This window comes from Hippichthys cyanospilos, chromosome 9 (genome assembly GCF_059441005.1).
Source record: "Hippichthys cyanospilos isolate Australia breed blue-spotted pipefish chromosome 9, RoL_Hcya_1.0, whole genome shotgun sequence".
Lineage (NCBI taxonomy): Eukaryota > Metazoa > Chordata > Actinopteri > Syngnathiformes > Syngnathidae > Hippichthys > Hippichthys cyanospilos.
In genome coordinates, this window is record NC_142377.1 from 12,317,323 (window position 1) to 12,340,240 (window position 22,918).

The window sequence follows — 22,918 nt, forward strand, 5'->3', positions numbered from 1 at the left end:
AAAAAATTAATGGCATTTTAACACCATTGCTAATTAATTCCCCTTCTTTGAACCTTGCGTTTGCATTCAAAACACATAACGATTAATAAAGCACATCACAAGTGAAGATGTACAAATAATGAACGGCAAATGGGAGTTTCTGATAGTGGTTTGTTTTATTTGTGTGACTTTTCCATTTCATCTGATATAATTGCAGGTCAAAACCCTTCCACTGTTGTCATTTCAAGAAATAATATCAAACAGAAAATTACCGCATGATTAATCATTGACCCCAGTGACAGAGCAAGAGAGAGATAAGAACATGATTGCTTTATAACACCAAATATTTTTTTCATACTCAGCTGGTTTAAAAATCCACCGTTATCAGATGTGTACAAAGAAAAATCAATTATTTGCAAATCGGATTTTAAAAGCTAAAAAAAAAAAAAAAAGCGTTATTGTCAGCAGAGTGAATCAAGTCCATCTCCGCATAGTGAGATTAAACTTTTTTCTCCCCCCCCAGCACTCATACGTATATCATTTGACATCATTTCATTTAAGCTTTTTCCACTCCTATTAAATTACGTCGGCACAGTCGCTCTCCAAGAACAAAGAGTCTTGTTGGATGTTGAAATGGCAGTTGGAGGTCAAACCTGAACGATCTTCTTGTGGGGGTCAAAAATAAAGCGCTTGAAATACAAGTGAATGCTAACAGGCTGGGCATCCACTTTGGGCTCGTCTTCGTTAGCCATGCCGCCGACTTTGCCGACTCCCTTCCACTTTTTCTTGGAAGTGACGCAGGACAGCATCAGCTTGGTTTGTGGGCGGAGACCCTCTGAAGAGAAGATCCGCAGACATGTTTTTTTAATTTTATTTTCCATTGATGGTTATTTAAGAACCCATTGACCTTTATGAGGATTTCCCAAGGGAGGACTCTGTACTAGGACTGGGCAATAAATCAAATTAATTCGATTAAAATCCTTACTTTAAAAATCGAAGAATTGAAACCCATCTCAATCGTGAAATTGAGATCTTACAAATGTGGCAGAATGCTGGAAAAAATATTAACATTTGGTATTATTAATTGGTGATTAACTGCAGCATTTAAAGGACTAGTCCACAGTCATTTTTGGGGGTCAAAAAGACAATATTTTGACTATAATTAACCCTTTTAGTAACATATATTTTTAGAACACTTAAAGATATTTGAAAAAATATCTCTTAAATAACTCTTAAATTACATCTTTGCGGTGGAATGAGTCGAATGATAAATTTGGCAGCTAAATGATATTGTATGTCCACGTAATACTTTTAAAAACACATTTGTTCACTTTCTGTTGACTGAAAATGACATCACATACGCTGAAGACTCAGGTAACAACCAATCAATCATGGTGCACCTTATGAATGTCACATGACCAACAGCTGAGGTATGATTGGTCGTTACGCAAGCCTTGAGCACAGGTGACGTTATTTTCAGTCGACTGCAAATAGAAGATGTGTTTCTAATAGTATTAATTGCACATGGAAAATAATTCAGCTGTCAAATAAATCAATTCATCCAATTCAATTCATTCAATACCAAAGACGTAATTTGATGTTTTTAAGAGTCTTGACTTCAATCTGTCAACGGGTAGGTGATGATATTTTTTCAAATATTTTCAAATGTTTTTGTCAAAAATGGCTCTTAAAACTGATAATACGACAAACTAATTGTAGACAAACTACTAACATCTGACTGCTAAAAATGGCAAAAATAAATGGCAATCCCTTTAAACAAGTCACGCACTAGCTACGAATGTTAAGTTTGCGTCAAAACTGATTTCAAATCAGTATTTTTGTTGAAGATTTTTTTTTTAAATAAATGGTTGTTGGGTTGACTTCTTCCGTTAAAATCGATTCAATTCGTAATTGTCCAAAATAATTTTGGTGGGGGGGAACAAGATTTTATTTTGGGGAAATATTGCTCAGCCCTATTCCACACTGCATCCAATTCTAATTGGACACTTTATTAGGTACACCTCAGCAATCTTAACATCTTGACAAAAAATATCTACAATGATATGATCAGGGATGTCTAATTCTACTGCAAAAGTCCGGTTTGCTGCGGTGTCCTCTTGTGAAGCCACTTCCGATCGCAAACTGAACAGGCTTTCATCCAAGCCGAGAGACTACGCCGGCGAGTGTGCATTTTGGTGAAGTTCACCGGAGCACGTGTTTGCGCTAACTCCGCATGACCTGCAGCTTTCACTCTTCAAAATTAACAGCTGATAATGTGCCGAAAACAGATCCCTGTTGCTCAAGGAGACGTCCCGGGCATCCCGACGTTGACTCCAACGCCACGCTTGGCCGTTTGTTGTCTGCCCTGACCTTAATTTCCTGAGAACTATGAGCTACTGAGTCACGCTCATCAGGCTGAGTCACATTTCTGCCCCTTTTGTGCTTCTATTTATGCCCTCTGTTCAAATTGGCTGCTAATTTCGCCTGCGGTTTTGGACACGGAAGGTAAGCAATGTTCTAGTTTCATGGCTTAACACGCTGTCTGTCTGGCCTCATGCATCGCGGCGCCAGCATTCTTGTTGTTATCGTTACGCCGATGTAAGGCTTGTTATGCTGGGAGATATGGCTCCGCTAGTTGTGGCTACAACAGCGTGCGCAAACTTGAATGAACTCGTGTTCACGTGCAAAAACATGCAGTTGAGTCCTTCTCAAAGATCTTTGGCATTGAAGTACATTTGATTTTGAAAAATCGCAGACAGGCCAAGTCATTCATAAGTGTGGTTAAAAAGAAAAAAGCCGCTTTAAATATTTTTTAACATTATTTAGGAACTTTAACCAGCACTGAGCATTCAAGTAGTTTTCCATTCAAGTCCAGTTTTGCTTGACATAAAAAACAGAACTGTACTAGTTACATTTGATTAATATTCCAAACATAAATTTGTACACATAAAGGCTTCCTAAAATTTAGGTTTTGTGTGCAGGCAATACATTTTTATCATATTTTTTACAGGGAAATTTAAAAAAAAACTTCTTTATCATGACAGAGGGATGATAATCTTGCAATGCAACATTCCAACTGAAAATTTGGCTTCCTTATTAGTGATGTGCTACAATCAAACGTTCATGACAGGTTCACACAGCACACACCTTACCGTGTTTTCATAATTAATTGACTAATTAATTCTCTAAACGACAGATATTTTACATTACATGATATATTGCACTGTCATCATCATATGTATAGCTGCATAGCATCTTCCACTCCATCTACTCCACGATATGTTCCGAATGTGAGTCTATTCGATTATTAGTGCTTCATTATCACTGCCCTTATTTCCCTATTACTGTTTTTGTATTGCTTTAATTTATCATTTGCTCTATTGCGCGGAATGTAAGTCCGCTCCAGGAAGTGAGAAGAAGAAATTCATTGTGTAGTGTGACTATGCATATGAAAATAAAACTATTGACTCTTGAATGGAGGGAGGAACATTTTGGGCAGGTGGTCGGTTGTCTATTGTGAGGGCAATATTTATTTTTTATTTTTTTAGAATACTAAACAAAGTAACCAGTAAAGATTCAAAGTAAAGGTTTTCAAAAAGCAATGGTAATTTAAAAGATTTTCTGTTTAAATTTGCTTATTTGGATTGAAGCAGTGGGTGTCAAATGGGAACACATGAAAGCAGGGGGTATGGTAGATTTTAGAAGGATATCTGCAGGTATCAGTAAATCCAATGTAAAATCCAGGAACAGCACGTTCTCCTTTTCAAATTAAGAACAGATGAATTGGAACTTAAGCAACTAAATTGTGTTATTGTGACCCATTTGCAAAACATTGTATGCCATTTTGATCATGAATGTGGTTCCAAAGTGTAATAAAACAGACTAAGACGGCATAGCACTCATCTTCACAGCAGTTCTTAAACACAAGTTCAAGTTGGCATTGGCTGTGCAGGGGGGAGCTAGGGTGAGCAAAACAGGATCACACTTTATAAACTGGAGGATTTCTACTAGCGTGTCAAAAGGGGACGTTAAGTTTACAAAATACAGACTCTTGCTTGTGAGAATTTTTTTTTAATGAAACGTGTTATTCACATTAAGTGAAGAACTGCTTTCAGTAGTGGGGGGAAAATGCATAATACATCTTTGTGTGTGAACCGATGGGAAAATGGAACCATTTATTGAGAAAAGGGCATTTATTTGTTGAAGTGGAAGATGCACCCAACCACCAAATGAGACATGGCATTTATTAGAGGAAAGGAGTATTGGTCACTTTTTGAAGAGACACAATATGCGATATTTGGCTAATTGTGCTTTCACAGAATAATAAAGCGTAAACACATTTAACAGAATAAGAGCTGGCTGGACAAACACCCTCATCTGACAGTGTTTTATTTTCCTTTTATAATGGCTCGGCATTTTTATTATTCAAGTCGTTCAAATCACAAAGACACATTTTTATTTATTTATTTTTTTTTTAATCCACACATTCAATCCTAGATACATATTTACATTTCTTTCCTATTTTTATTTCCTCGTGTTTGGCTAAGGGTCTAAAAATGGCCGGTTCGAAATGAATTAAGACCTAAAGTAATGGATTAGTTTTAGTAATTTGGTATTAAAATCATTGTTTACTTTAAGTACTTATGTTCTAAGGTCATTGGATACTTTAGGTAATTGAGTACTAACATAATTGGTTAAGTCAGGACTTAATTACCTGAAGTAATTAATTACTTTCGTCCTTAATTCAATAGAAGATATTTTTAGATCTTCCTTTTATCAAACAGGTGATGTTTTTTATATAAGTAATTAATATGTCTGAGTTTAAAGGAGTTTTTGGGTGGGAATTCACCACAGAGAAGCAACTTTGCGCAATTGTAACTGATTTTAACGAAATTCACTCTGGCCTATGCGGCATCACGAGTTACATAATAAATTCAATGTAGAACTAATCTACATTTTACATTTGTCATCCATATGCGAATTGACGCAGACAATCCTATTTGATACATCGAATCTCATCAGATCAGGTTGTAACTTGCTATGGTGATAATAGCACTTTTTTTTAATACCCCTATGCACAGGAAATGATCCTCCTGTTCACGCATTCATCACGCATTCATCTCACAGGTGGAAAAGGTTTATCCCTGATCATGATTATGATTATGATAACACTCAAACCATGACAGTTGTTCATAGCAGGAATAGTGATGCAAACTATTGATGCTTTTTGGACATCAGTGATATGCTAGCAACAAAAATCAGTGTCATGATAATGACTTTGTAGAAATAAGCACAACTCTTCATTGATTAAAACTTTTACAAGCCGTATCTTTGTCCAAAACTTTGTTTTGTTTTTTGCTACATATTGCTCATATTCGGGTTTTTACTACTGTATCTTTGTGGGAACCTCTTATTCTTGTGCGGCCATTTTGGTGGGCTCTAGTCCAGACTTCTTTTTGAGGGTCAAGACTTGGTTTTAGAGTTTAGGTTTGATTTGGATTTTGGTTGAGGTTAGGCTACGTGTTAGACTTGGACAATCAACTGTGATGCTTAAGGATTAGGGGCTAGGAAATGCACATGCCAATGGGGTGGCACCGGTCCTCATTTATTCAGACCTCTTTTAGAGGGTCAAGACTTGCTTTTGGAGGTTTGAATTAGGTAAGGGTTGAGATTAGGGTAAGGGTTAGAGTTATGCAATCATTTCTGATGGTTAAGGTTAGGGGCTAGGTAATGCTTTAAGTCATCGTATGTCCTCACAAGTATACATAAATGTGTGTGTGTGTGTGAGAATCATTGAAGAGGATGTAGGTGTGGCTTCTTGTTCTTTAACTGTTTTTGTTTTCTCTCCCCTCCCGATGCGACACAGTGGGTTTGGAGCAACAGAAGGTAAAATAAATACAGAACAGATTTCCCCCGGAACACAGGCAATCCCTGGAGGAATCCTGGGAATGTGGCTGGAGATGTCAGCCCCAGCACTCTTACCACATCCTGAAAACAATCCGCCCGCCCAGCCCCGAAAACGCAAAAACAAGCGTTTGGGGTAGACATCTCGTATCCAATGCAGCAAACTAACCGAGCCACTTGGAAATGTGTGCTCCTTACCTTGCACTCGGATTTTGAACTTGCCGCTCTGTCCAAAGCCGCCCTCGATGACGCCGGTTTCGCCTGTTGACAGCATGACCTTTAGGCCCAAGAAGACCTGCAGGTTGGTTTCCTTCTTGAACAGGTTGCGGCCAATCACAGTGTAGTCGTCTGTCACCTGCGCATGACAAAAGATGACCAACAGTTGAATGACAGCGCGTAGACCAAACTTACTACGGCTAAGAAACTGTCAGCCGCGAAGGCACGGCGAGGCCATCCCGGCCCACGTCCTGCGCCCTCATCAAGCCCACCGCCGGCACATTCTTGGGAGTCTCGCCGCCTGGCTGTCTCTGCTTCCTCGTTCCTTCACATTTGATGCCATTTGTTTGTATTCCTCGCTTATCATCCATCACTAATCTGATAAGAAGAGGGCACCGCTCTGTCTCCGAGCCTCCTCCAGCACCACCAGCAGCTCGTCCTCTCTTCTGCCTCACCCTCATTCACTCGTGAACGTTTGACCCTCAAGCGTGACTGATGCGCCGATAAAAAGAAACATACAGTGGCTATACACGTCCGACAGACCGTACCAATAGTCATATCTCAACAATGACGGCAATGTGTCCTGCTAAGGAAAAAAAAGAACTAGAACTTGAAAGCTGATAATTGGCAAAGGCCACATGACGACCAGTCTGACCTCCTGCATGCATCGTTTGGCTTGAGACTTGAGGACTGAAGATGTCAACACCTTGAGTTGCAACCTCCTTTACACACTTGACCCGCGACCTGAATTTCACCTCACGCAACACACCAACGGAACTTAACAACATGTATGGTGTGTCTCTCTGACGTTGTGTGAACAAGGCGCTCACATTGTGACAAAATACTGATTTTCTTGTCACAGTTTCTTGAAGTATTTCTATTACAGACCCACCGAATTAATCGGCCGATAATGATCATTTCAAAGATCGGACAAAAATAATCAGCCCAAATGGCCAATAATCCCTATTTTTTTTCTGCCAAAAATGGGCATCCGCCTGAATAAAAACACAACCAGTCGGGCCCTAATTCCAATATTTGATCATTTGTTTGTATCAAAAGGGAATGAAAAAGAAAAGCACTTACATTTGAACAAGAACCAAGCATTTTTTTTTAAAAACTGTTTTCTTGACTGTATTGTGATTGCAATTTTTCAAGGTCTTCTTGCTGTGTATTTCTTGACAAACATGATAAGATGCAATAATTAATTGACAACTAATGAATAATTGTAATTTTAAAATGAATTCTTATGTATTATATGTATTATAAGTATATGTATACATACATACATACATACATACAGTATATCATATATATTAACAAATAATGATCGAAATATGATTGTTTTTAGTCTTTTATGAAAGCACAAGGATTATTATTGTGTTTAATCAAAAGTACAAACATTTTACATATTTTATCAAATCTGATTTACTGATTAATGGGAAAAAGTTGACAGGTTAATCAATAATTTAAATAATTGTTATTTGCAACCTAAACACAAGCAATAAAATGATCTGTACTTAGTTTTTGATTAATTGTTCAGATCTGCTTAATAATTCCCTATAATTCATATGTAATTCTGCTCGCCCAATGAAAAAAACCGCAAGAGAAAATGGATGAATGAAACAAGATAAATGACCCTCATGATTAAATGTGATTTTAATCCTCTTTAAGAAAAAAAATGTGATTTAATATACTACATTTACAGTAATATGCACTCCTACTTGTTTTCATGGCAAAATAAGCAAATCTGCCATGTTTGTAAAATGTTTTCAGCTGGTCATTGTTCTCAAGTAATAAAACATCCTGTTATGTGTGGTGACCACCCAGCATCATGAAGCGCTTTAATGTGGACTCCTTTTATGTTCAGGAATGCAAACTGCTAGAATTTGATATCCTCAAGAAATAACAAAGGTTCTTGTAAAACTTGAAAATATCAAAAACAACAATAACGCATTTATATTTAGCATTAAAACCATAATAGTGATTAAAAATAGTCTTCATGCGTGCTGGTGTATTATCTATTACAGAAAAAATGCCAATTTTGTCAATTTAGGTCAGCTTTGGCAATTAATGAATAGTAAATTCAAAGGCGAAAATAAAATAGTCTAAAATCATATTTGTGTTTGATGATGATGTGAGGATAAGCGGCCATATTGTCGAAAATGGATGGGTGGGTATACTACTTCCCGGAGGTGGTGCCATAACGATGATGACTAACAGTAAATCCAACTGTGAAACTAAATTCCTTGCCTATGAGCAACACTTCCACAGTTTCATTTTTGCATCTCCTTCTTATTATGGTTTTAGCGTGTAAAGACATTTAAACTTGTGCAGTAATGGCCGTTGAAAATGAGACAGAGGCAACTGCTGATCCAGAGAGGCCGTGGGATAAGTCATTTGAACACCCACCGGTGTGGGTATTCCTGTGCCACTCAGGTGTGTCCAAACAGCGCCAGTCTCTGACAGCTAGACGGGGCGAGTGGCGTCAGGCGGCCACCCGCATGCACCTCCATGTCATAGGCATGTGCACCCACACGTTTCTGCCGATGCACGCTTGTTTGTGTGTACGTGTCTGTTTGTGAACACACAATACGGGCTTTGTCTGCCAGCCATGCTCCAGTGCCACCAGCAATGAGAAACATTCAAAGCACTGGGAGCAGCAAGAGGACTGCAGGGTGAGCGAGAGGGCACAGACGCAAAGGGAAAGTACAGTAGTTCACCTTAATTTTCAAAGCTCACCATTCAAACCCTCATTTTTTGGGATGAACTTACTACTACTAGTTCACTGAAAAATTCCAATCCAATACCAATTCACGGGTGGTCAATAACGTCACAAAATCCCGATTCAAATTGATGGCAGACAAGTATTTTATGCTGCGGAGTAGTTCCATTTAGCGGAAGTTACGGAGAGTCTTCAATCACGCCCAACCGATAAAATCAGACAATTATTGCCATTTCAACAACTAGTACCACAAACAAATTTGAAAATGATTCATATTATAAGTAAATTAATTATGTCGTGCAATGCATTCTGGGAACTGAAAATTAAAGTTGTGACATTCGTTGGGAATAGGTACCAAGCCAGCTGATGAATAGTGAAAATCTGCATATATTCCTATTGAAATGCATTGGAGGGAAACAAATGGTATTTTATCTTTTTTTTTTTTTTTGATAATCATCCAATTAACATGGCATCTTTTTCTGTGCCAAAAATCCACAAGGGCTTAAAAGAAAAACATAATAATAATAAACCCTATCAAACTATTACTTGGCCATATATTGTCACGGTAATGTGAGATGAGCTTGAAATTTGTGCTAACTGTTAATCAATGTATGCCACGTTGGAAGACTGGATAGGATGTCTGCCTCACATGCGGAGGTCATGGGTTCAATTCTGCCGTTCCTATGTGGAGTTTGCATGTTCTCCCTGTGTCTGTGTGGGTTTTTTTACAGATACTTCTATTTCCTCCTGCATACCCAAAAGCATGCATGGTAGGTATACTGGACATTTCATATTTCCCTTAGGTGTGTTTAAAAGTGTGATTGGTTGTTTGTTTCAACATGCCCTGCGATTGGCTGGCAACCAGGTCAGGGTTTGTCCTGCCTGCAGCCAAAAGACAGCTAGGATAAGCACCAGCGACCCTTTTGAGGACAAGCAGTTAAGATAGACAGAAGAACTAACAATTACTTTCTCAATTAATTAGACTTTAAAAAACATGCTATAATTTCCATGCTTTGAAAAAACAAGAGGGGGGGGGGGGGGGGGGGTGGATAAATTCAATTAGTTGTCAATAAATCAATAAATTGTTGCACCTCTACTTGACTTTGTTTTACATCTAGCTATGTAATATTTTATTATGTATGTGCAGCACTTTGTTGCAGCTAGGGCTATATTATTTTGGGATCACAATTTTTCATATACAGTATTTACAATTTAAACTACTGTACTCTGAATGTGGTTACAACAGGTGGGAGCGGTACAATACACAATTTGTGATGGCTAAATGTGGAAGGGTCTGGTTTGCACTCACCACAATTTAGGATTTCGAGCGATGACTCACCCTGTCCACTTGGCCTTCCTTGTGTTTGGTCTTGTAGATGAGCAGGCGAGAGAGGCCAGTCTCAGTGTGGCCTTTATCTTCAAAGCCGTGCAGCAGGCACCCTTGGAACGCCAATCGGCAGGCGTTGGCGTGGATGTCCGTGTCCAGCTTGGAGCCGATCACCAAGCAGAGCATGGGGCACGGGACGGGACGCTCAAACTCCAACAAAGCCCACTGCTCCGGGTCGGGTCCCGAACCGGACTCTCCCTGGACGTATTCATCCTGGTAGAGGTACTCCCTGTCGAAGGCGAAGGCCCTTTCTGGCGAGGGGATCATTGGATGAGGCGCGTTCGGCGGCAGTCCGAAGAAGGTCACCCTCGCCATGACCGTCTCGTGTCCCACCGAGATGTGGAACTTGGCCCGCGTGCTAAGCGAGCCCTTGAAGTAGCCGATCTTCTTGACGGAGATGATGGCGGAGAAGACGGTGCGCAGGGAGCCCGGGGTGCACACCAGCCCCCGCTCCAGCAACTTTGGGTCAAACTGTGTCACGCACACACCCACGCGGTCTCCCTGCATGGCCCCCAACACTGGCTTCCGAAACATCTGTATCGACTTTACCTTCTTAGTCACCTGATGGGAGACATGTGACAGAATAACACATCTTAAGTCTAAACACAATTCAGGGTAAACTAAACAAAATAATTCCCACGAAGAAGCATTCCAGTGTAGTTTGTTCTATTCTTCTAAAATATAACCACAGCTGCAACAAGTGCCGCACATACATAATAAAATATTATGTAGCTAGATGTAAAACAATAAAGTTAAAAGAAACAAAAACAAACGACAGTAATGCGTGTAAATCAGCAAAGAATGGCTTGTGACATTTTTTCCACCAGCCCACTTAATATTCATATAATTAAAAGTCTGTAAAATTTGTTGCATCAATCAGCCACTTCTTTTCAAATGTGTGTATTCAAAAAAAATTGTAATTTAGTTTGAAACTTTTCTTAACATTAAATAATTGACAGATTGGACTGAATGGATTACTTTTAATTACATCAATTATAAATGCCAGGGAAAAAGAGAATTATTGTGGCATCTTTGTCTCACCCATTGACTACATACATGGAGGCTGGGCAAGATATTGAATAAATTAAATTAATGCCAATTAATGCCATTAATGAAGAATTAATCACTTATTCTTCAAATGTTTGTTGGGTTTGTTTCTTTGATTAAAATCATAATCGACCTACATGACTGAAAAAAATGAGATTGTTTGTTGCTCTTCACCCAGGCCTAACATACAAATAAACATTTGAACTTTGATGTATTTGTATTTTGTTATGATTTTATTTTTACCTCATTGCCAAATAAATTGTTTGATGAATTTACATAATGAAATCACAATAAACAATAATATCAAATGTAGAGGGAAAAAACACTATACTGCTGTCAACGTTTTATTTTATTATCAACATTCTAGACACTATATCATTGCATATTTTATTTCATTTAATGCAAAAGTGTCACCTTCACCTTAAATAAACATTACAATGGCTGTATTTTGGGTGAGACTACACAATAGACGTTAGTTTTCATTTTGGAAATAAAGCCTTCAAAACAATGCACACGATATACATGATAAGATAACTACCAATTAATTCATGTCATTGTGTCATTACTATACTGTAGTTCTTTGGCGACACATTGAGTAGCAACAGGAGCAGCAGAGTGTAACGTTACAGAAGAAAACCTCCAAAATACTTTAAATTGAAAACCTCTGTTGCCACCATGAGGTCTAAATGAGAACTGCAGGTAAGAGTGCGTCGCACACTGCACTGTACCTTCAGTGCTGGAATTTCCACCATGTCGTTGATAGCCACTGACCCCTGCAGGATAGTGCCGGTCATGACAGTTCCCTGCCCGCGGATGGAAAAGCAGTGATCCACGGCCATCAGCAGGTCGCCTCGTGGGTCTCTCCGTGGGAAATACGTCTGGGATTTTAAAAGCTGAAACACAAGAGAGGAAAACAGAACAGAAACACTTACATACACGAGCAACCTCGTACTACAGGAGACTTAAAAGGACATTAAAAGTAATTAGCCATTTTCAGCAGTAAAAAGTTATTAGTTCATATTTGGAAGCTGAATTGGTTGTCGGGTACAATAAATATCTTTAAACATATATTTTGCCACTTGCTGTAAAATGAAAAAAGAAATTGCATGCGCAAGGAGCAATGATTGCTCAGTTTGTGAGTCACACTAGCCTAATTGTTTTTTTTTATTTTAAACTTTGTAGCCTATATTACCACTTCTAATCAAAGTTTTATCATAAACAAGCAAGTAAACACCGTTTAACAGCCCACAAGATTTTGTCTCAAAGTGCTGTGCCACGGAACAGTGGTAGAAATATCCTGTACTATAAAATAAATCTAGCCACCATTTCCTATACCACAATTAACCAATTCGCCAATTAATGAATGAAACAAATATATTTAGAAAATAATGAACAAAAAGAAAAATACATAAATGAATCCAGCATATATTACAGGTTTTGTGTGCATAACTGCTCAGTTTGACTGACTAAAGATTAATCTGATCAACTGTAATATCAATGCTAAAATAGAAATTATTAAATATAGTTCAAAAGCTATTTTAAATAATGTAGAGAGTGTTTCAAAGGATTTGTGCATATTTTGACATTGGAATCTTAAAAACTATTAAGGATATATATAAAAAAAGAAAGTGAGATATTCTGAAAGCATTTAATCGCAAATTTTACAAGTAATGTTTAAAAACGTTCAATGTGAGCACCATTTGTCAAAACAAAGGATTTGCAATGTGCCCAAGACTTCGGGAACACTCTGTATTTAATATTGTGGTTGAAGACATCATAGCAATAAAAGTAACGCATTAAAATTTCAACCTAAAAAAAAAAACAACAAAAAAATGTCATTAGTAGAATGTGGAATTTTAGTAGCACCTAAGACTAACACAAAAAAAAAAAAAAGATTTTGAGAACTACAAATGTAAGCTCTCAGTATGCAAAATTTCACCTCGATTAACTCAGACATTCCCTCTGGCTCCTCTGAGTCATCAGCGTCTGGACCGCCAGGCTTGGCTGCCACTGCAATCACTGGGCAGTCTTTAAACCTAGGTAAAAACAGAAAATGTAAGCAAATCTCAAACGTTTTATTGGATCATCCCAGTTGGGTCTGTTAGGAAACGTACTCCGCTGTGTTTTCATCTAATTCCTGACCTGGTTCCCTCTAGCGTTTTGTGAAGCCTCTTGGTCATTTTCTCAATTGCGGCCTGTCTCCTGCTGACAGGCAGGAGGTCCGTCTTGTTCAGCACAACCACCATACGAGGGCAGGTCAGCTCTCCGATGAGCAGACACTCTGCCGTTTGAGTTTGCACCCCTTTCACCACGTCCACCACCAGCATCATCAGGTCGATGATTTGTGCCCCTAAGTGATGCAAAAACATACAAACGTTGAGTCATGTTTATGTGAAATTAGCTGTAAATACAAGACGGGCTTTTGTCTATTTACTTATGCATAAACGTGTGATGGTGAATGACGACAGCAAAACAAACAAGAATGGACAAGGAGACAAACATCAGCGGGAGGAGTGAACAAGAGTAAAAGGGCTAGAGGCTTGAAACTAGAGCTGCCGCACGCTTGCTTGTCTTTCCTTTCCTGACTTTGCTTTCCTGCGCTCAACTCTTTTCTCTACTTCCAACTTGGCTCCATCTATTTCCTGTGATTTCCCCATTTGGGACAAGAGAAGGGGGAGCTTAATATAGACACCCCAATTTCGACTTTCTCCCTCCAAGCCTAATTTCTAACATGTGCCCCTCAACCGGGTCAGGGATGAAGTTCATCTGTATAAAAGTGTACAGATGATGAGTGATCGGTTTTCTAAATAGCATTTTCACATACAGTTACCAGAGCAAACACAAATATAATCTATTTTCTATAGCTCTATGGCTGAGCTGGAGCTTATCCCACCTGATCCATTTTTGCACAAAAGACATATTCACAGTCACACAAATATAAAAACATTAGAGTCTGCATTGCACTAACTTTGTTGTAATGTAAAAAAAAGCCAAAGTAATTTACGTAAAGTGAGGCAGATTTAAGAATTAAAACCCAAACCACAGAACTGTGAGGCAGCTGTGCCACTGTCTTAAAGTGATGTGGAATAATTTTGAGAAGTTAAACGTGAATGTTTAATGTTAATAATTAATATCAGCCAACATTAATCATTTGATGAATACATTTCTCAAAACAGTTTTCCACCTACTGTCAAATGAAGATGATATCACATGTGCCCAAGGTTTACCTGTTTTCTGGGCTGGTCATGTGACATTGACACGCTGAGCCTTGAGTGCCCTGGTCACGTGACGTCATTTTTAGGCGACAGCAAGTTGCAAACTGTTTTTAAAAGCGGTAATTGTACATGGAAAAATAATGTAGTTATCAAATTAACCATTGCGAAAACATTACCCTTTCACTGCTTAAATTGCTAAACAAGTTTGATACACTTTTAACTGGTCAAAACTATCAATTCTGAAGGTCCTTGGCAAATCGGAATGCCATGGCAACAGAAACATATACGTTGTCAAAAGAAACGCGATAGAATATAGTTCATGAAGCTAATATTAGAGTCTAGGTTGTACATGCAAGTCGGTGCTTTGAATTTAGGGCGGCAGACTTTGGCATCTCACCTCCAATGATGGTTCTAATGAGAGAGGCATGTCCCGGACAGTCCACCAGGGTGAACTGCAGGTGGTCATATCGCCGGCCTGCGAACTCCAGTAGCTGCTCCGGCACATCCACGGTGAAAGAGGAAAAACCGAGGTCGAGGGTGATGCCTCTCTCGCGAGACTGAGGGTTCTTGTCGAAGGCAGCCGTGGACGCGGTGCTGCTCAACGCCCGAGCCAGCGACGTCTTGCCGCAGTCCACATGGCCGAGCACCCCGATGTTGAAATTCAAAGTTGCACGAACGTAGTCTGCCATGTTGAAGCGGTCTCACGTCAAATGCTCCGACTGATCTCTTCGAACCATGGACCCGAGATTCCCAGCGGGAAGCGACTTGTTGCAGCTGAAATTAAAAGCTAAATTCACTTATCATTCCACTACATACATTGCACTGAATGTCAAAAACAGTCATTCACGTCATCCCTTATGTATAACTCGAGCCAATAGTCGTGTTTTGCAGTGGCTCCAGCGAGGTCACTGACAACTGTGATTGCGTCGTGTGTAGAAGGGAGCATAAAAATAATCGCAAAACGGTCAAAACCACATAGTAAAGTTTTCCTCTTATTTGATAATTGTTTAACTCACGGGTATCTTTCTGCTAGTTTCCACTTTTGACAGACAACTTCACTACAGGAAATGAAAACGCTAGGGGTGGAATTTCCTGTGACAGAATAACTGACGGGAGTTACAGCCAATTCAAATTTTACTTGCACTGTTCCTATCCAATAGGCGTGCTTAAAATACCAAATAGGGCGGGGCTTTTGAGGTAACACTTCCGCCATATTTCCATAGTAACCCCACATGGAAACCATTCTTCCTGTGTTTTGAGTTTCGGCGGCGGCGGCACGCTAGCAAAGCTAATAAAAGTGCAAAGATAATTTTGTCGTTTTTAAATCGCGTTACGGTTTTGCGACACATCGACAGAAGCAATAATGAAAATCGAGGAGGTGAAGAGCACCACGAAAACTCAAAGGATCGCCTCACACAGTCATGTCAAAGGACTGGGCTTGGACGAGGCCGGTAACGCAAAACAGACAGCGTGTGGATTGGTTGGCCAGGAAGCCGCCAGAGAGGTAAATGTTAACCGGGTGATATTCTTCTGTTATTTGAATTTAACACTTAGATGACTTAACATTCATAAAACGATGATCCTGTGTAATTGAATGTCCATCGTCCGTTTTAAGCTAAACTTGCTAGCCCGTGGACTCGCTGTTTCTCACTACAACTCGTTTAATCAGAAAATCCCTGATTTTAGTGCACAATTCTCAACGTTTATTTAGCCATGATACCAAATTTACATAGGAATAAATCACTGGAACACTACCAAAATAATTGAGGAAAGAGTATATCTACAGTGAAGTAACATTGCAGTACAGTACAAATAAATGCGTACTACTGAAAGCTACGGCTGTATAATTAAAGGTGCAGTTAGTAATATTTAATTGCACAATGTGGTACATTTAGTAGCATTACGGCATTTCAACATGCGCACTGTGATGATTCAGAGCGTGGATAAGGTTGGCGTGTATTTTTTCTTGCTATAGGCGGGAGAGGGAGGTTTTGGGAAACTTCAAGCCCTTTTCATCTGAGCGCAGATAAAGCAAGGAAAATAATACTTTTTGTGATTAGGGCGAGATGTCAACATTGGAACATGATCCAAAAAGTTGACTTTTCAAGCGGCCGCTTTAAAGGAAAAAAAGATGCTTTACTGTTGTCGAATGACAACTAGCGGAGTACCTTCGCCATCTAGTGGAAGAGCTTGGTTTCTCCATGTCTGCTTATATATAGCTGGCGATAGAACATCACCATCAAGACATCACAATTGCCCGTGTCGATTTTTAAAGTCACGTGCATCATTCAAACTGTTCCCAATTGTTTACAATCCAGGCATGTGGCATCATCGTGGAGCTCATCCGCTCCAAGAAAATGGCAGGAAGGGCAGTTTTACTGGCCGGACCACCTGGTACTGGAAAGGTAACGTCCATATTTCAGCCTTTTTTAATGTTTTGTGATTTCTCACCCACACGCGTCGTTTCTCCTTGCAGACGGCCCTCGCCTTGGCCATAGCACAGGAGCTGGGAAACAAGGTGCCTTTTTGCCCGATGGTGGGCAGTGAGGTCTACTCGTCTGAAATTAAAAAGACTGAAGTACTGATGGAGAACTTCAGGAGGGCCATTGGTGAGAGTAGCTCTTATTTTATAACATCATACCCCAAAGACTTTGGCGCTATGCTTTGTGTCCTGTTGACCTCTGGATAGTTTCCCCGGTTGATAGCACATGTCATGAAGAAAAAATAGAGCTTTTGTAGATGGAGAGCACTGTTGCTCCTCCCATTGAACCCGATCTCCAGTCAGAGGTGGAGATTCCTGCGAGCTTGTCACCACCGTGCCAATTAGAGCGCCCCTATGCACTGCCCATCCTCTGATCTGAGCCACGGCCACCTGCAAGCACTTCCTCGTGCTGCACTAATGCAAAACGGGGGTCTCTCAGGAATGATAGCCAGGAATGTTCACGGGCACGTGCACATTGCAAGATCTGAGGGGACGCAAACAACAAAGACCCGATTCACTCCGTTGCGGTCAACGTGCTCGATTGTCACGTCAACTCGCCTTTCAGGGCTGCGCATCAAAGAGACGAAGGAGGTGTACGAGGGCGAGGTGACAGAGCTGACCCCCTGTGAGACGGAGAACCCGATGGGTGGCTACGGCAAGACCATCAGCCACGTCATCATTGGTCTGAGGACGGGGAAAGGCACCAAGCAGCTCAAGGTCTGATGAGATTATGAGAAAGAAAAAAAAAAATTAACTGGGCTGGCAGGAAACAAGTTCATAGTTAAGAGTTGGTTCCGAACTCTAACAATGTTTTTCTGTGCACATGAAAAAACAAAAAAAAACAAAAACTTACCGGTAGTTGGCATCGATTGGTGTCAATGGCACTCCTCAGTAGTGTGTCCATTGATGTTGTTTCTCGTAATTAGTACTCTGGGTTAAAAAGAAACTTAAAAAAAACGTGAAAGAAATCAGCATTCCAGCCGTAACTGTGACTACAAATAGATTGTCATAGGTTGTCGAGCGATGGTAGTGCAGTGAAATACTGAGGTTCTAGTTTTTTGTCCTTATTGTTTTTAAAAGGCAAATTACATTTTTGTATACTCTTATTTATGTGGTATGGATTGTTCGGGTGAAGGCCTAAACCCAAGATGATTTTGATGTGGCAAATAATACTGTTTGTAAAAGGGAGTCCAGGAAGAATAGTCTTCGCCATTGAAAACTTAACGGAGATCCCATTTTAAGGCAAACAAATAAAATCATTTGGTAGAATTAATTATTTTATCATCAACATGAATAGCAGTATTTTCCTAAATAACATTTGGTTTTGTTTTCCTTAAGTACCTTGTCTCTTTTTCAAACTGTTCTCATCCCAATTCTGGTTGTCTTTGTTCCCAAGTTGGATCCCAGCATTTACGAGAGTCTCCAGAAGGAGCGCGTGGAGGTGGGAGACGTCATCTACATTGAAGCAAACAGTGGAGCCGTCAAGGTATCAACACGCGGTTTTGCCGATAGGTCTGATAGCTTCTTTGATACAATTCATTCATTGCATTGAAGCTTTTTTTTTGTTCAACTTTCATCTCTTAACAACGTTTGCTTCCTTTCCAAGTGTTTTTTCCCCCTCGCTATCTCTCCATCTTCCAAAATGCCTCCTTTTCTGCAGTGAGGCTTGCGGCTTTCGATGACAGGTCGGAATGATGGTTTCTTTATTCGGCGCAGGTGGCCAAATAAGGAGAGGAGTGTGCCACGCATGTCTCTTGTTGATAGATCTCTCTCAATGTGCTTCATCCGTCTGCCGATCTTCTGGCCCACCTGCACTGCCAAAGATTTTTTTTTTTTTAACACAGGAATCCTTGTGTTCTTACAGAGACAAGGTCGCTGTGACACCTTCGCCACAGAGTTTGACCTGGAAGCCGAGGAATATGTGCCGCTGCCAAAGGGAGACGTGCACAAAAAGAAGGAGATCGTCCAAGATGTCACGCTGCACGACCTGGACGTGGCGAATGCCAGACCGCAGGGAGGCCAGGACATTCTCTCTATGATGGGACAGCTGATGAAGCCCAAAAAGACGGAAATCACAGGTTGGCATCGGCGCCGGCAAATCTGCCTCCGCACTTCCGAGCCGCCCTTTCACTTGTCCCCCCTTCCGCAGACAAGCTCCGAGCGGAGATCAACAAGGTGGTCAACCGTTACATCGACCAGGGCGTCGCCGAGCTGGTGCCCGGCGTGCTTTTTGTGGACGAGGTCCACATGCTGGACATCGAGTGCTTCACGTATCTCCATCGAGCGCTGGAGAGCACCATCGCCCCCATCGTGGTGTTTGCCTCCAACAGAGGAAATTGCCTCATCAGGTGGACTGTTATGACACAAACTGGACAAGTATCAAAATGCTTTTTCAGTTCAGTGGGAATGGTCACATGATTAGCTATTAGGCGGTAATTGTGTAACCTTTTCTCTGACCTTTTCACTGACTATTTCCCATGAAAAATATCCATGAATAAGTTCATAAACGCTGAAATTCATGCTGAATTTGAGATGTTTGTCCCAACCTAGTGTGACATTTGCTCTTCAGGGGGACCGAGGACATCAGCTCACCCCACGGGATTCCCTTGGACCTCCTGGACAGGGTGATGATCATCCGTACTATGCTGTACACGCCGCAGGAGATGAAGCAGGTAAGGACAAATGACGGTAACTCTGATTACATGCATCCATTTTTTTTTTAAACTAATACCGATTTTATTTCTTCCCCAGATCATAAAGATTCGGGCTCAGACTGAAGGGCTCAGTATTAGCGAGGAAGCTCTTGCACACCTTGCGGAAATAGGTGCCAAGACCACCCTCAGGTAACAAAACAAACTTGTGCTCAACAGCCAATTTTTCAGGTTAGGTTAGACAGTTTTTGTTTCTTTGTTTGTTTCTTACGATGTAACATAAAATATTTGTTTTCTTATTCAAAATAATTTTATTTGAAATCTAGCCAGAAGGAAGGGTGCAAGGGTGCTGGACCGTTTCCAGCTACAAATCCATTGTTTGTCTTGGTGCACCACCTAGTGGCCGAACGCTTAATGCAATTTGTGTGCTTAAAAATACTTGCAATTTAGTAACTAGCGGGCTGACAATATTCAAACTTATATAATATATTACAATATAATATGACATATGACAATGTAACCCGTCATTACAACAGATAGCGGCTCAGTTTTGTGTTCACATTTTAAGCAGTAGGCAGCCACATACAAAACGTACCCGGCTCAGCACACGTCAACTCATGTTCAACTTTAGAAGAGTATTTTAAAAATACTCGCCTATTCGCTGGAATTATCGATAGGAAAATCAATTCTAAAAAGATTTGATGGTGACAGCCCTCAAATCTAGCATAAAAGTCATTTATCACTTGACCACTGCAATAGAGTCAAATATTGACCTTACAGGTAAATGTACCGTCCCATTTGATGACAGGTACGGCGTTCAGCTCCTGACGCCGGCCAGCCTGCTCGGTCGCGTTCAGGGCAAAGAGACGGTGGAGCGGGAGCAGGTGGAAGAAATCAACGAGCTCTTTTACGACGCCAAGTCCTCGGCAAAGATTCTCCAGGATCAGCATCACAAGTTTATGAAGTAAAGTGTTAGATGTGCGGTTCTTTTCCAAATCTTTTTTTTTTTTTCAATTCCGTCATGACTCTCATCTTTTCTTAATGGCGTAGTTTAATGCGCTTTTCTTGATTCTGTTTGATTTCCAGCTGTTGAATAAAGAGATCTGGTTTTTCCTAGTAATTTGGCTGTGCTTTATTTTGTAAACAAGTGTAATCCTCAATACAGTCAGGACATCTTTCATTAGATGGTGTAAATGTACCTTATGATAATCCACAGGCGAAGCTATGAAATGTTTAGAAAAAAAGTCCACTCTGTGGTCTTGGTCTACTTCTTGGCGGGTCGAGTTGAAGCTGAGCGGGTGCTCAAAGCCGTCTCTCCTCCTGACCTCACGCCGCTGAACACGGACGGAGCAGTTTTACCCATTTTCTCTGTGGACAAATGAACAAAAAAGATTATTCAGAACTCAACCTGTCACATGCTCTGTACAGTTTTCAAGAGCAGCAAATCATCTTAAGTTTCAAATGGGTGTCACACCATAAAAAGCGATAACTTTGTGATTTCTCCAAGCTAACCAATAAACATGATTAAATGGTGGACTGATACATTAAATATTACTGAACAAATACTGTTCCTGTACATATTTAATCTTTTATTAGTATTTAAAAAATAAAATAGCAAGTATTACTTTGTAGTCTTAATTCAAAAAATAAAGCTCATGCTGTTTGAGGCAATATAGAAATAAAACAATTATTTTGGGGTGATAACTTTAATTAAAATCAAAAATTCACCATAAAATTGAGTTCGTTTCCGACAATGAAATTTCAACTAAAATATACTCTCCAAATATTGATCCGATGTTATATACGCCGAAATGATATGTAATTTTACTTTTTTGTTTTAAATATTTAGAACGAGCCTTCATTCCAAGTATTTAGGTTACATAAATTGAACCTCACACCAGAGATTGTACTGCATTCGAATAAAATAAATACAAAACCGGTTTCTTTGTTTAATAATCAACAATAATTATTATTAATAATATTAGTTCTGCTTTTTTGGTATGAATGAGTTGTTCCCTATATCTGGTGAAAATCTCATGTCAACAACACCAACATTTGATTCCACTGGGAAAACAGACAAATCTTCCATCATTACAACATTCCGTCTCATCTCCCTATATGGAGTGGAAACTTTCTACATCATAAGCTAACTTACTGCTAGTGTCAAATTAAAACGCATTTGTTCCACTGCTTCCTTTCCTTTCAGGCAACAACATACTAATATCCTGCACGTGTTGTATGCATTGGGGTGTGCGCTCACCACACTCCTCCATGACTTCAAAAGTTTTACTTTTCGCTGGTCCACTTCCACCAAGACGATTCTTTGTCTCAGCCAGCTCCTCCTGGCTCATCGCAGGACGCTGCACTTCTTCTTGCGGTTGCTGAGAAAAAAAACAAAAAACAAAAACAAAAAACAGTAACCAATCTTTACGCTTTTTTTGGACAGCATACGCTCGGTCAAAAAATTGCTCTTACTTGAGACATGCTGCCGATGTCAGCTGTTTACTCCTCACTGCAGCCTGTTTTTATATGGTCTGACTCACAAGTGAACAGTAAATCTGTTTTACATTAACAAATGACGTCATGAGTGTAAACGCTCCTCCTGCAGTTTGTGCGTTTGCTAATTAATCCAGATTTAAAGTAAAAAAATAAACTGGAAAAAAAATAAACGGATTGAACTGTATGTTCGGATGAAAGTTTTATTGCACACATGGAGGAGGAAACAAGGCCAAAAGGACTTAATGTTGCTTCCGGTCCTTTTTGCTCATTAACTCCCTATAATGACATCATTATCCAGCCCTGAGGGATGCTTCATTTAGTTGAGCCAAGTTCGGAGTTTGTGGTTCCGCAATAAAAACAAACACTTGGTTTTCCTGCTGAAAAGTCAAAGAATTAAAAATAAAAAATAAAAATGCTAAATAGAGGTACACTTCGCAAAATTAGGAGAAAAAAAAAAAACATCATTATACACAAACCCAGCCACGAAAATCTACGAGAATCAATTTTAACCATACATTAGATTATCTCACATCTGAAATCCCTTGCACAACATAAAGCTTATCACAAGGGTCGAAGTTACATTCTTAGCAAGCTCATTCCATAAACAAAAATATTGTACACATGATGTCGGTCATTAAGATACACCCTGGCAGCACATTATTTTAATATAAAATGGACATTGAAATGAGAGTTCCCAACATTCTTTCAATTTAAAATACGCACGCACGCACACACACACTAATATATATATATATATATATATATATATATATATATATATATATATATATATATATATATATATATATATATATA

General features: G+C 39.7%; 3 protein-coding genes and 1 long non-coding RNA gene across 4 annotated transcripts; 2 read left to right on the top strand and 2 right to left on the bottom strand.

The window, feature by feature from the left end:
• Nucleotides 1-136: 136 nt before the first annotated feature.
• On the bottom strand, nt 137-15,563 carry eefsec (eukaryotic elongation factor, selenocysteine-tRNA-specific). The gene is made up of 8 exons (XM_088423158.1): nt 15,487-15,563; nt 14,868-15,244; nt 13,398-13,605; nt 13,195-13,291; nt 11,984-12,148; nt 10,161-10,769; nt 6,082-6,238; nt 137-814 (listed from the first exon to the last, which is right to left on the bottom strand). The coding sequence occupies exons 2-8, from the start codon at nt 15,157-15,159 to the stop codon at nt 627-629; spliced, it is 1,716 nt and encodes a 571-aa protein (XP_088279284.1). The 5' UTR covers nt 15,160-15,244; nt 15,487-15,563; the 3' UTR covers nt 137-626.
• LOC148418889 (uncharacterized) lies at nt 2,213-7,925 on the top strand. Its single transcript, XR_015866583.1, has 2 exons — nt 2,213-2,484; nt 5,846-7,925. It is a non-coding gene; the product is annotated as an uncharacterized LOC148418889 (long non-coding RNA).
• A 128-nt stretch (nt 15,564-15,691) lies between the features above and the next one.
• ruvbl1 (RuvB-like AAA ATPase 1) lies at nt 15,692-20,723 on the top strand. The gene is made up of 10 exons (XM_088423159.1): nt 15,692-15,974; nt 16,789-16,875; nt 16,947-17,079; nt 17,518-17,669; nt 18,349-18,438; nt 18,817-19,030; nt 19,102-19,300; nt 19,522-19,624; nt 19,704-19,795; nt 20,412-20,723. The coding sequence occupies exons 1-10, from the start codon at nt 15,834-15,836 to the stop codon at nt 20,569-20,571; spliced, it is 1,371 nt and encodes a 456-aa protein (XP_088279285.1). The 5' UTR covers nt 15,692-15,833; the 3' UTR covers nt 20,572-20,723.
• On the bottom strand, nt 20,703-22,799 carry mustn1a (musculoskeletal, embryonic nuclear protein 1a). The gene is made up of 3 exons (XM_088423161.1): nt 22,079-22,799; nt 21,864-21,984; nt 20,703-20,971 (listed from the first exon to the last, which is right to left on the bottom strand). Exons 1-3 carry the CDS (start codon nt 22,085-22,087, stop codon nt 20,868-20,870), a joined length of 234 nt encoding a protein of 77 aa, XP_088279287.1. The 5' UTR covers nt 22,088-22,799; the 3' UTR covers nt 20,703-20,867.
• Between the last annotated feature and the right edge of the window lie 119 nt (nt 22,800-22,918).